This window comes from Sinohyriopsis cumingii, chromosome 4 (genome assembly GCF_028554795.1).
Source record: "Sinohyriopsis cumingii isolate HCF-2022 chromosome 4, ASM2855479v2, whole genome shotgun sequence".
Classification (NCBI taxonomy): domain Eukaryota; kingdom Metazoa; phylum Mollusca; class Bivalvia; order Unionida; family Unionidae; genus Sinohyriopsis; species Sinohyriopsis cumingii.
Genome location: NC_142964.1, coordinates 73,011,934 through 73,025,260, shown reverse-complemented (window position 1 = coordinate 73,025,260; position 13,327 = coordinate 73,011,934). Strand labels below are relative to the sequence as shown.

The following is a 13,327-nucleotide window of genomic DNA, read 5'->3' as shown; positions in this document are numbered from 1 at the left end:
TAAGTAGCGTCAGTCAAATAACTCCTGCAGATTTCATGCTTTTATGTTACTCAGACTACCGACGTAACATAATGTTTATTTTGTTTTATATCTAATGATATGTATCTTGTAATATGTATTTTGAACCCGTCACTTCAGCCGAATGAAAAAATAATATTGGAGTTATAATAAACTAATGAATTACATTGTTGATTATGACAATGTTGTTGTATGACAGTGAATTAAACGTCGTTGATTTTTAATTTGTATTGACATGTTAAACTCACTACATGAGTCATTTTGTGTGTGTGTGTGTGTGTGTGTGTGTGTGTGTGTATCGAATACTATTGACTTGATGAATGGTATTCATGTTCACTTCCACATACGACAACAATTGTACAATAAAAAGCATGAAAATTAAATAACAAATGTATTGTATTTGCAGGGCCATACGGATCCCCCATTAGTTTTCGTCGGTATGGACCAGCTGTCAGAATTCCACAACTACAAGATCTTCTTTGAGAATAGAAACCGTACTATCTACTTCAAGTCACCTTTCAATTTTTCCGAAGCCACCGAGATTTTGACCGAATTTGAGAACAGCCTGTTTACGTTACATAGTTTCTCCACGGTGCTGCTACTCACTATCTACGCACCAATCTTCATTATAGGCCTAGCGGGGAACATTCTCATCATTGTATCTGTGTCCGCGGACAAGGCCAAAAAGAATAAGCTGTATTTCATGATAAACTTAGCACTTGCTGACCTTGCTGTTACTGTTCTTTGCGTACCCACTTCGATCGGCACTATTGTATACAAGCTCTGGGTGTATGGACGATTCTTGTGCAAATTTACTGTCTTCATACAAGGTAAGTAATGAAACGTGTCCACATATTTTGGATTATTTTATGCTGCCAATATAGAATTTTAGAGCCATTCACATATATTTTGAAAGGAGAGAAAGCTATAATAATTTTATCAGTAGTAGCAGTGTAATGGTTCTAAGTCTTGCTGCAGAAGCTGTCTCGGTTTTTCGTCGAGTATGTCTATATCACGACTGGGGTGTCTGTTTGTGTGCCTCTGTGTGTGTGTGTGTGTGTGTGTGTGTGTGTGTGTGTGTGTGTGTGAGAGAGAGAGAGAGAGAGAGAGAGAGTAAACTTTATCAGAAATGTTAGAAAATATGAAATTGTGAAAGGATAAAAATGAAATATTTCCAGGTATAATTAAATCATACTGCTAAAATGGTTAACACATTTAAGTCAGATTTGCTTCATCATGACCCTCAAAAAGATTGAACAACCTTGCGTTCGACAATATTATTTTATCTGATATCAGCTATATTGAAGTGGGTTACTCAAAGTGTATTGACAGAAAGATCGGATGCTAAAGCGCTCTCGATTTATATACCTATAGCTAGTTCATCTATCTACCCTACATATATCTGGTATATCGTGCAAATAACGCGTTTTAGTATGTAGCCAGAGACGTTAATGCCACCTATTAGGACAACAGGCAGTATAATATAATAAATATTGAACAAGAGTCGCAACTGTAACAAATTTAGCAATAAAACATTGTGTTGTGCTGGATGTGGATGTGTTAGAACGAAGAGAAGCAATATGATTAGTTGAAAATGAACAACAGGAAGCGCTTATTAGCGTGTTGCACTAATTTAAAGCAACCCACCCATGACAGTATACGACAATACAGATATACACATCCGAGATTTTCCAGCTAGCGCAAGACGCAAACCCGCTCTTGTGGAGATGAGACAATGCTCAAATGAAAGATCATGACACACTGGTTCATCAACAAATAATGACATTTAACTGAACACTAAGACTATGAAGGTATTGATTCTTTAATTAAAAGAACATGATACCGCTGTAGACCTCACTGTCGTGTTATATGAAATATTACTATAACATATTTACATCATACAATAATACAATCGTGAAACTGAAATATCACCATACATGATTGGTTTAAGCTAAGTATTTTGCTGTGCATTGCTTTGGCGATGTTTGTCACTTGCATCCCATCGTATGTATTTGCCTTGTCTTGAACGTAGAAAAAATGACACAGATAGCAGTATACATGTAAAACTATATTTTAACAGTATAGTCTAGGTGTATCACACATGATTAAACATCTATTTGATGTTCGGTCTGGTCAATTCATCCTCATGTTTGACAGTGTCATTTGGTCGTACGATAGATGATGATAATTCAGACTGACAGTCGCCGTGGTCTGGTAAGGTCAATTTACTGCCTTTTCATGTTACTTTGGTTAGATTTTCTTCAAGTATATTGTAGCCGTAACGAGTAAAAGAAAGTGAATTTTATGTCAATGTCTTTGTTTTTATAGTTTCATAAGCCACATTCTATTCGCAAATTGGTTTTGTACTTTTTCTTTATTGTACAGAAAATTAAAATACTTTCCACCTGCTGAGAAGATTTTTTTTCCTACCCACTTAAAGCTCAGGTGGCTGACGTTATTTGCTTTTTGTCATCATAAAGCTTGGTTTCGACTGCCTTTGTTAGCTTCAGCATCTTTATCTAATGCGTTATGATCATATTAACATAAATGAAGTATCGCGTCAACGTCGCTCATGACTACGTAACTATAAACATTACAGCAAAAAAAGCCATCAAGCAGATTTTGAACCAAACTGCCTGATGGAATTCATGAATAAAGATAAATTATGAAGGTTTAGCGATTTGTGCGAATTAGACAAAATGATATACCATATATCTTTAAAAAAACAAGTAGCAAACAAGCTAAATAAGAGCTATTTCGATGTCGTTTTCTCGTATACCGATAAAAAATTCGACATGATCTTTGAGGCCTCCTTCGAGATAAAAAAATAGAATGTGTTATCATACGTTTGGCATTCATCGACTTTATTTCAAACTTAAATCTTTACCAACGGATAAAATATTCTGGTACCTCACAGCACCACCAACATTTTCGATCTTTCTAATTACCAGAAGCAGAACTGTTACTAGACTTTTGTCTTATCTGGTTCAGTGATGTCACTTAATTGAAACATATATATATATATATATATATATATATATATATATATATATATATATATATATATATATATATATATATATATATATATATATATATATATAAGTAATTATAAATCGCTATGATAAATATTAGAAATTATATATTAGATATTATATAAACTTTAATGCGTGTAATCAAATGCACAGTATAATTGGATTCTAAGTGCCCAGTTTACTACTGTAGCAAAATATCGTTACTCTTGGTATAATATGTTAAAATAATGGATGGACACATCGGCGTATGGTCTTCAGTGAAGTCTTCCTCTGATATCTAGTGGATCCTGGTCGAAAATAGTACCGATGGGGACATCCAATATGGCTTACTAAGTATATGTCTGGGCAGTACGGTTACTGAAAATATCGTATCGTAATTAGATGGTGCTACAAGAACATGATGCTGATCTTTCATACATAGCAGCCGGCATTTTCGCGATGTTTGAAATCTTGTTGTAGCTAATCATCTCTTAACCATGATGTACATGGTAGTCATCTTCGCGACCTTGTTTTCACTAATCGTCCTTTACGGAATGGTCATACTGACATGCGATTCTCACTAAAGCACTTATCCCAATGCGCAATTCTTTCTATATGAAAATCATACCAATGTGATCTTGTATAATATCACACATATTGTAAAAGCTTTTTTAAAGAATAGATTACATTAAGTTTTGTTGATTTACTGCTGTCTTGCAAAATATTGTTATATCTGTATTACAACGATCCTAACATAACTTCCAAAATGGGTGCTGAAAATCATTATCTGTCGACGTTTCATGAAAGGATGGACGTGTCAACATTAGATTTTCTCTAAATAGAATAGTAAATTACGCTGAAACAGTGTTCATCTGAATTTCAACATGGTACAAATAGCCACACCCAAAGTCTTGCTATCACTACTCATGTTGCAAGAACGTCAGGTTATATGTTTTTATTTGACAAAATTGCTTTTTAAAACCAGTTCTTATTGACTTTGCAGCCACAGTGACTTGTACATGTAAAAGAAAAATTTAACCCAACTTTGTATTTAGTAGCACTCCAATGAACAATTTAATAGTGAGCAACCTGACATTGATTTTGAGGTAAACTGTCTTGAATTAATGTGAAAAGGTTCTTTTGAAACAGCCCCTAGAGGAAATGATGGACAGTTGACAGGGCGACGATGAATCAACGGTGCATTCTTTAGTTAGACTATAGTGCGTTGCTCACACCTCGGTTAGTCTGGATTGAGCCGGTTTGAATAAATAGAAGATCTGAAGCCGGCCAAGCGCACGCCCACTCACCAACAACAGGAGGTCGGCTCTAGATTTGCCATAAATTTGAAAGAAAGCCGCCCATATTTGCCATCTATGTCATCGAATATGACCTGCATATCCGCAGTAGAATGTCCTGAATTAACCATGACGCTGAGAACATTACTAACCTGCTTTGATGCATGCCATCAAAACTCCCCCAATTTAAAAGCCGCTAGCGTTACGAAATGCTCCAAAGCATCCGACACACACTATAACAACAATACCAAAAATATCTATAAATAAAAATGGACAAAACAGTTTAGTTTGTTTTGTCGTCCTGGCGGAACTGGAATTTAAAGAGCAGATATAATTTTGTTATTGAAAAACCGCCATGTATGCTGGAAATAAACAGGTGCGAGCCATTGATTTATCAAGTTCAGCATGTTTTAGATTCCCACCGACAACACACATTTTATGGTGAATTCTCGACGAGATTTTTTTTAACGATGTTCCTGCGAGCTGTGACTCTTCCACAAGATATTGGATCGGTTTGTTTTGGGGGTTTGGTCGGGTGAAGGCTTGTTTGCGTTAATCTAAGATAAGCTTATAATCTTCATATGAGATGGCTTTGTTGCGATATGCTGATTTAACCGTGCTCTTTAGCTCTCATATATGATTGCCGTCTGATACAGAATTCAGACCAAAACTTAAAGCTGTGCTGTTAAGGGCCATTGCTATGGAGACAACAATGAATGGTGGCAATATTTGAATATCCACTACACAGGGATTAGCCATCAGGAATGCAATCATCACCATGTACTGCGTTTACTGTACTGCACGATTTGACATTTTTGTATAGATCGATCAGCAGTTCGGTCTCTGCTCGTCGAGAGGTGTCACCCTTGGTGATTTTTTCAGAAGCACATTTAGTTGATCTGGAGGGCGGTTGCTCCAATATGGACACGACTTATACCATGTCACCATGGTTTACAGGTGAAACGGTGATGATGTCAAAGAAGGCATCAGTATACGTGGCGCTACTAAATCTGGAAATAGCACTTGCCAAAACGCTCACCATGAGTGACAAATATCAACCGTCTATTCGCAGATTCATCGACTGCTTGTTTCTCTGAGCGATTACTGTAACGCAACAGAGCGCGACTTTTTCGAATATATATGTTTGTGGAGCGATTTAACCATGCTGATACTGAACGGCGCTGTGGATACTAGTACGTCCTCAAGATATTGATGTCTGAGTCACACTACAAGAATGCTTCTGGCCATTGTGGCAGTCCTAAGTGGAGAGTTAGCCCCATTCCTGCTTCGCGGTGTCTGTAATGCAGTCGGTTAGTCTGGGAGGGCAACATCTGCCCTCAAATACCTTGACGCGAAAACCTATTTGTTCCAGGAGAGTTCCATGCCGGGTAACGCTGTGCTGCAGACCCTGTGTTGTCGTTCAAGATCTTCACCCTTGCAGACATGTATGATAACCAAAGTCAGCCGTTCGAATACCTTTGGGGGAAGTGATTCTCCGCGACACATTGGACCCTTAGCTAATGAATTTTCAATGAACTTTAGTATTCCGGCAATTGTTTGGGCAACCTAGTTAATGTGCAATACGATTTGGCAGCGTTTCGTAAACAGGCCGTCACTCTATTTGTGTGTAGCTCGGTTTTTGTTTCTTGACAAACGTTTTGTAGGCATGTTCGCGCATTTATGTTTTAACTGTGCTGGCTTGTAAACATGATAGTATGAACAAGTGTGACTGAACTGATATGATCTACTACCTTTCTACCACTTCAGTACCACTTAGCATCCCAAAGAATGTTAAATTTAGATTGAACCATACTTAGCATGTTTTTATATCGATATTGTCTAAGATCAGTTGTGATTCTCTATCTATACAATCAGGTTCAAGGTCAAATGCCATAATAAGCAATTCTGTTCTGCTCTTTAAGGCATTTGGTTACCAAATTTGGTAATCTGTAGTTTATCGGTCTATTCCATTTGTAATGGGAATTTGTGGAAATTGACTTTATATCAAGTAAGTCCCTCACTTTATAAAATAGAAGTTTGATAAATTGTCATAAATATAATACATTCATAAGACACTAATTTGGGTGATAATCGCATTTCGCTGTTTTTGCATGCCGTACACAACGGAATATTTTCATTTGTTATTCTCGAACGTATTGATCAGAGAGAAACGACTGACTCGAAGACAGTTTAACGTTGCGGACGATTGCCAATCATAACCGTCAGCATTAGATTGATTATATCCCACTATTGCCCATGTATAATGCGTAACATTCGGCTTGAAACATCCATTTACACAAATATCAGGACCACTCCGGTGGCCTAAAGTGGTCTGAGCGTCAGCCTTGAAAGTGGGAGGTCACGGGTTCGAGCCCCGGCGGAGTCATATCAAGGACTTTTAAAATTGGTACTAGCAGCTGCCTCGCTTTGCGTTAAGCATTAAAAGGGTAGTGTTAGGGCTGGTCGGCCTGGTATCAGGATAAAGTGATTGGGTGGAACATTATGCCACATGTCTGAGGTATGATGCCCAAACACTAGGCATACTAAATAAACAGTTAAAATGCATATATCGTAAGCAGTACGACTCAAATTGTTAAAACTATGTGAGAAATCCAAGTCACACAAAGACAAATTATCAGATTAGTTATTTCATAATAATTTTGATCCTATTTACATATGAGCAAAATATACATATGAGCAAAGGATAAGACATTGGACCAAGAATAAAGAACACGATCTTTTGATCTATGTATTGTTGCCCAAGTCGAGGGAGTTACGTAAGCGTAGATCTCATAGAAGTTGTCATTTTGTGCAAAATATATGGTTTATTTCGTTCACTCCCTTCTTCTAATTGTCTATAAACAGGATATATCGTTACACTTAGAGTATACTTGAATCTTTATAAAACCTAAGAGCATGTTCTAATGGTCATAGAATAAATGTCATTGGTACTACTCCTCTCCCTCCAAACCCGCCTCCTACGCCTCGGTAGACAACCCATTTCCCTGGTGTACAATAAGCGTGTGGTAGAATTGCCTGCATGCAAACATATAAATAACACGAATACACACATAAATGGCGCTTCTATGTTTCAAGCGATCCGTACTCGTAAAAGTAGGAGTAGTATGAGGAGTAATAGTGTTACCATTTTAGATAATGCTAACAACTCTTGGAAAGCATCACCACTTTACATTTTAAGAGTCTCTCAATTAAAAGAAATCATTAACGCTTTTGACTCCTAAAATTCAGTTTATTCTAATTCTTGTTTTCTTGCAGGTGTTGCTGTTACCGTAAGTATTTTCTCTATGATGGCCATGGGTATAGATAGGTACATTTCTCTCCAGTACCCTGCCACAAGATACCGTCTTTCGTCCACTCCGGGTCAATCCTTTGCCATGATATGCTGCATGTGGTTTGTTGCAGGCATCTTTATGGGACCGCTAATCTACATCCGGGACATTGACACGCTTGATATTCCGTTCTTGCCTGATTTAACATTCTGCATTGAAAAGTGGCCTCAAGATCGAGATCGACAGGCATATGGTGTGTTTCTGCTTTTCGTTGTTTTCATCATACCGGCCTTTACAATCGGAGTTTGTTATGGTCACGTTGGGAAAGCCCTGTTGAAAACTGATATCCAGAGAGTTGGATCAGACAGCAGTACACAGAGGTTAGTCTACAGGAAGCGAGCTGCACGCATGATTATTCTTCTCATCGTGGCTTTCTTGGTCTGCTGGCTCCCGTACAACATCATATCCGCACTGGCAGATCTCCACCACGATCCTAACCTATCACGAGCTTTACCATTTGTCCTTTGGCTTGGCCATGCACACAGTGCTGTAAATCCTGCGATGTACTGGTCACTGAACAAACGATTCCGTGAGAGTATTCGCGGAATTGTGAAGTCAGTAAGAATCAGTCACTGCACATCCGAAAGCACAATGGCAGAATATGTTTGAAACGATCCCAGATGAAATAAACAATTTGCTAGATCTAAGACCATAGAGAAATACACGTTCATTGACTGCTTGTGTAAACAGAAATATTATGAAATGTGCTTTCGATAAATGGAGAATAATTGGAGCGAGAACTTTAGCGTTGATGTGAATATACTTGAAATATACATGTAACGGTAACACTGTAGATGCACACAGTAGGTTGACAAAATGTAGACTTTATGTTCACACTAAAAATTGTATATGCTACGAAAGATCATATTGCCTCCAGTGATTACTTTCTTTCTTAAAATCACTGCTTTCTGAAACATGTAAAAGGAAAGAAACTCAAGACGTATGTTATAGCATAACAGATAGTGTCGTAACTCTTTCCATTATATGAAAAGTATCATTGGATTACTTGCTGCCTCATGATGACAACTGTTGAACTTTTTAATTTCAAATATATTACTCAAGATCTCCCTGACGGCATATCATTTTTGCGAAACATGCCTAATATATCATAATCTTTGTATTCAGTGTCGTAATCGTATGTGCAGCCCCTGTAGAAAAATCTTTGATGATGTATACACTGGGTGGCTTTTCTTTACATGTGCAATGTAAATGGAATTAATAAGACAATAAAATAAGGTGCGTTATTGCTTGAGGGATTCTTTAAATTTGGTTTTTCTGCCTTTTTTTATTCCTAAAGGATTAATCGCCATCAAAGATGACGTCCTATAAAAGAAAGTTTTCAGTTAGTGATTTGATTTTTATGAAATATATGGAGTTTGCCCTGTGTATGTATCTTTGTATCATACTAAATGCATGATATATATTTGATGAGGCGCATCATATCTCGCTTGATTGATTATGTAAGGACTGTACACGTCTCTACATGTGTTGTTGTTATGAAGGATTGCTGCTGGTGGACAAAAGAGACTATAATGTATTATGTATGTAAATTTGGTCTACCGTATCATCATATAGAAAAGGCAAATTATTATATGCTCAGTGTTAAAATGATGTATAGTCGTGTGTCCTGAAGCATTATCTCAGAATTGTATTTTGTCTTTTCGTACAATGTGCAAAGAGTCCATAGCATTACAATTGTAAATACAAAATATCTGGATAATAAGATTTACCCTTTTACAGCTATATTTCATCTTTAGTTTTATAACGTGACTTTCCTATATCGGTTTAAAAATATTAAAGATTCGAAATTATTCAAATATATTTTTATACAAGTATATTCTCTATTTTGCTTTTGAAGAAAATCCATATCTTTAAAACCATTGATATTTTATTATTGAAAATAGTATTGATCCTTTATTTTTGTCCTTGAATTATGTTTTAACAAAATCCTGTTCAAAGGCTTTTGTTATCGGTCTAGCAATGTATACAAAATGTGTTGATTCAACCATTTGTTACGAAAGATTACTTGATAGACCAAGATGATCTTGGTCGTTTCAGAAGACTTAAAACAAGCAAAATAAGTGCTAAATTTGATGAATTGGTTTAGTTAACTCGATTGATTTTTAACATATCAAACGGAACATTATTTTTTATTTGATGTCAAGTGTTTTATATAAGAAATAAGTTCCCTTCTCATCCTTCTGAGCACAATTTCTTACACTATTAGAAACGATTGCATCTACTACATTATTTAAGTTACTGCATATTTTGTAGATTGATTTGGAATTTGTACATGTACTGATCACATGTACTGTGCCTTAACGTTATGTACCAAACGCACATAATAAAAGGACCCCTTGAAATAAATGAAGAACATATTTTGGCTTAAATATATTTTATTGCAAGCAGTGCAACTGGTATCGGCTAAAAGTTCTAACAATTTATTATCACATTCCCATACAAAGAATAATACACCATGTAATGCAAAACGTCTAAGATGGATGGCATATGTACAAAATTAATTCTATAAAAATATAATAATTGTCATAATGAAAGGAGAAAAAGGTAGAAGAAGCAAAAAGGAGCGTAGAAAAGAAAAGAGGAAAATCTAGACTATGTGCCACAGATTAAGATAATGGTCCGATTCTTGTTGGGATCAAACCGTTGTGTAGTTATTACATATTTTGGTATTTCCAAAAAATATAGTTTTGTTTTATTCTGTGATTACTTTTGGATTTCTTGCTAATAATAAATCCAGATACATTTGTTAGACTGAGTTCGAGTAATAAGATAATTGGAAGTTTTAAATTGTTACCACAATTAATAACATTCAGCATTGAAGAAGGACTTGATCTCAGTTAAAGCTATTGATCTGACCATTAGTTTATTAAAGTCTGCATTCTTATAATTCCCAAAATTTCAAACATCGATTAAGTTTATATTAAAATAGACAGCAAATAACTATACTCCATGATCAATAATACTACAGTCGACGGTATTTACCCGATTGCATGCATTTGATATTATTGTTAATAGATATTACGTTCTGTAAAGGTGTCATTCTTATGTAAGTTATATTTACTTAATGCCTGAAAGAATGAATCGCGCATTATGACTTTGAGAAAAGCTCTAGATAATATCACGTTTGATGCAAAATTAATAGCTGCATGGAACATACATTTTTGGCCCTGTTGTAGTCAAAGTATTTGGGACACATTTTCAAGGCATCAAAACGGAAGTTGCAATATGTTACTTAAATATAACAATTTTCGAAACAAATATATGTATTTTGATGCAATATTTGTTTAATTTACTAATCCGATTATGCATGAATTCAGCCTGACATAGAAAGATTAACAATAGTTTCAATAGATTTTGTCCAAACAAATGTAACACTGCGATACTGCTATAACGAATTTTAGAGCATCCCTTTTTAAGCTCAAGGTAACAAGCTTTCTATATTTCCGAACAGACATAATTATGTCGATAGTTTATGATTGCTTGGATGTAAATTGGCTTTGTTATATCGCTTCAAGCCCTCTAAACAAAAGGAGTCTCAAAGCAGATTAAATACTTTACAATTATTATTAATTTTATTATTATTATTATTATTATTAGTAGTAGTAGTAGTAGTATTGTTATTATTATTGTTATTGTTATTATTATTATTATTATTACTATTGGTACAGCAACAACAATTTCTATTACAGCACCAGAGATTATATTTAACAAAACGACACTTTAGTCATTTAGATTTTGAGCATTATTTTTTTATTAAAATAAATAGATATTTAAATAAATTAATTAAAAAATATCTAATCTTGGCGTAAAAGTATGATATCCATTGACAAATGAAAACTCTTTCATATGGTTTGCATGCGTTTTTCAAGCATGCATAACACTGTACTTCAATTACAAAAAGGAATATCATTCATTGGTCACAACTTGCAATTACTGAACATCATAATGAAATTATTAACGTGAGACGTTAGTTAGTTACTTCCTTTGAGATATAAAATGTATAATTAAATCTAGGTGCAAAAGGGAGCACATTCTCTTAAATAATTAGTTGCAAAACATTATTCATCAAAAGGATTAATCTTTAATCAGAACCATTGTTGTGTCAATGTCAAAGTAATTCCTAAACAAAATTTATACAAAGTAAAACAACGTAGAAGAAGATATTTTAATCTCTAATAGGTTCCATCATTATGACGGTTTCAAAGGCAAAATAAAGCACTTTTGACTAAAGTTATGTACGTTAGCTCGTCTAGACCGAGAACCATTCTAATGAAAATACTGAATGAGTTCTAAACTGGTTCATTGTTGTGTCTTTCACTGCTAGCAAAAGGAAATGATGTGTAGTGGTCGTGATATCAATAGCTTTTGTTATTTTCGAGACGGTTATGCTAAACTCAACAAAAAGCAATTAAGATGTTGTGAGATGTTTGCACTGTGCAATATATCTTAGAAGGGCAATGCTTTTATAACATCTGTTTTACAGCCCTGCTGCAGAGTTAAAAGTATAAAGATTTCGTTTGAATTTCTGTCTTGTGGCACTGTGCTTAGAGATACCTAGTGTGTCTGTATAATAACAAATGATACTAATTTTCTTCTCAATTATAATCGAATAAAACAAACATTCGGCATAAAGAAAGTATAAGCAAAGGGTGCAAAACTCAATTACATGGTCTGCATGTTCTACATTATGGAACTAGTGATATCTATATAAACATTCTTTTTTAACTTCACAAGGAAATAAATACGTTTCGCTTGTTAAATATTCGAAAACAGCAAAACTTACAACTTGATTTAATATTTTACGATCAGAGAGAGGGTTTACAGATGGGGTTTGTTTCACGAGGTTAAATGCGGATTTTTTATTGGGTCGATGATTATGTTATAAAGCCCTGGTTATAATATCAAGAGGAAGCAATCCATTTTTGTTGGTTCCGTATAAATATTCAATTAACAAATGTGTAAAGTGTTACATTTGATTATAAGCGGGTGGAATAAATTCAAAGTTATCGTTCGTGTCCAAGGTCTTTGTAGAGTGATATACTTTTTCAATGCATGCTGTTTTGACATAAACATCGATTTTAATAACCAAAATTTCAATCATATATTTCTTTAATGTTTCATAATCTAAACAACGTAGTGTAGTTATGTTTATCATATAGCCTCGAGCTATTGCTTTCATTGTCATTTTTAATTATGCGATGTAAAATCCGTTTGAACTGTCTTTTGCCAATCCTTTATGTGATTTGTTTTGTTCTATGATTTCCGTAATAAATCAAGTTTATAACGTTGTTTTGATGAATAAAAGTATATTTATGTTTAAGCGTTAATATTATTGATATACTGATGTGCAATGTATTTTTCTTTTCCTACATGTATACTTCTATTTGTTTGTTCTTTTTTACAAACAGATGAGATGAATTTTCGTTATATTTTCAAATACAAACGCGAGCAAACTGTTTGATATAGCCTTTTACTTACTTAGGAGCCTAATCCGACAGTCCGGAACGGAAAAATATATTTCCATGTACTTATTGATGGAAATGATTTTTTTAAATGTACATCTGCTGTTTAAAAGTTAGAAAAACGAACATGTGACTGTAAATATAATTTGCTGAGGACAGAAATTGTG

At 34.8% G+C, this 13,327-nt stretch overlaps 1 protein-coding gene across 1 annotated transcript; it reads left to right on the top strand.

Moving 5' to 3' along the window:
- Window positions 1–457: 457 nt before the first annotated feature.
- On the top strand, window positions 458–13,025 carry LOC149801442 (substance-P receptor-like). The gene is made up of 2 exons (XM_089954313.1): window positions 458–848; window positions 7,604–13,025. The coding sequence occupies exons 1-2, from the start codon at window positions 458–460 to the stop codon at window positions 8,284–8,286; spliced, it is 1,074 nt and encodes a 357-aa protein (XP_089810439.1). The 3' UTR covers window positions 8,287–13,025.
- Window positions 13,026–13,327: the final 302 nt, after the last annotated feature.

Excerpts from the sequence above, each read along its gene's own strand:
- LOC149801442 (XM_089954313.1), top strand. The coding sequence starts at position 458 with ATGGACCAGCTGTCAGAATTCCACAACTACAAGATCTTCTTTGAGAAT. Across the intron at positions 849-7,603 it reads ATTTACTGTCTTCATACAAG|GTGTTGCTGTTACCGTAAGT; the intron begins GTAAGTAATGAA and ends GTTTTCTTGCAG.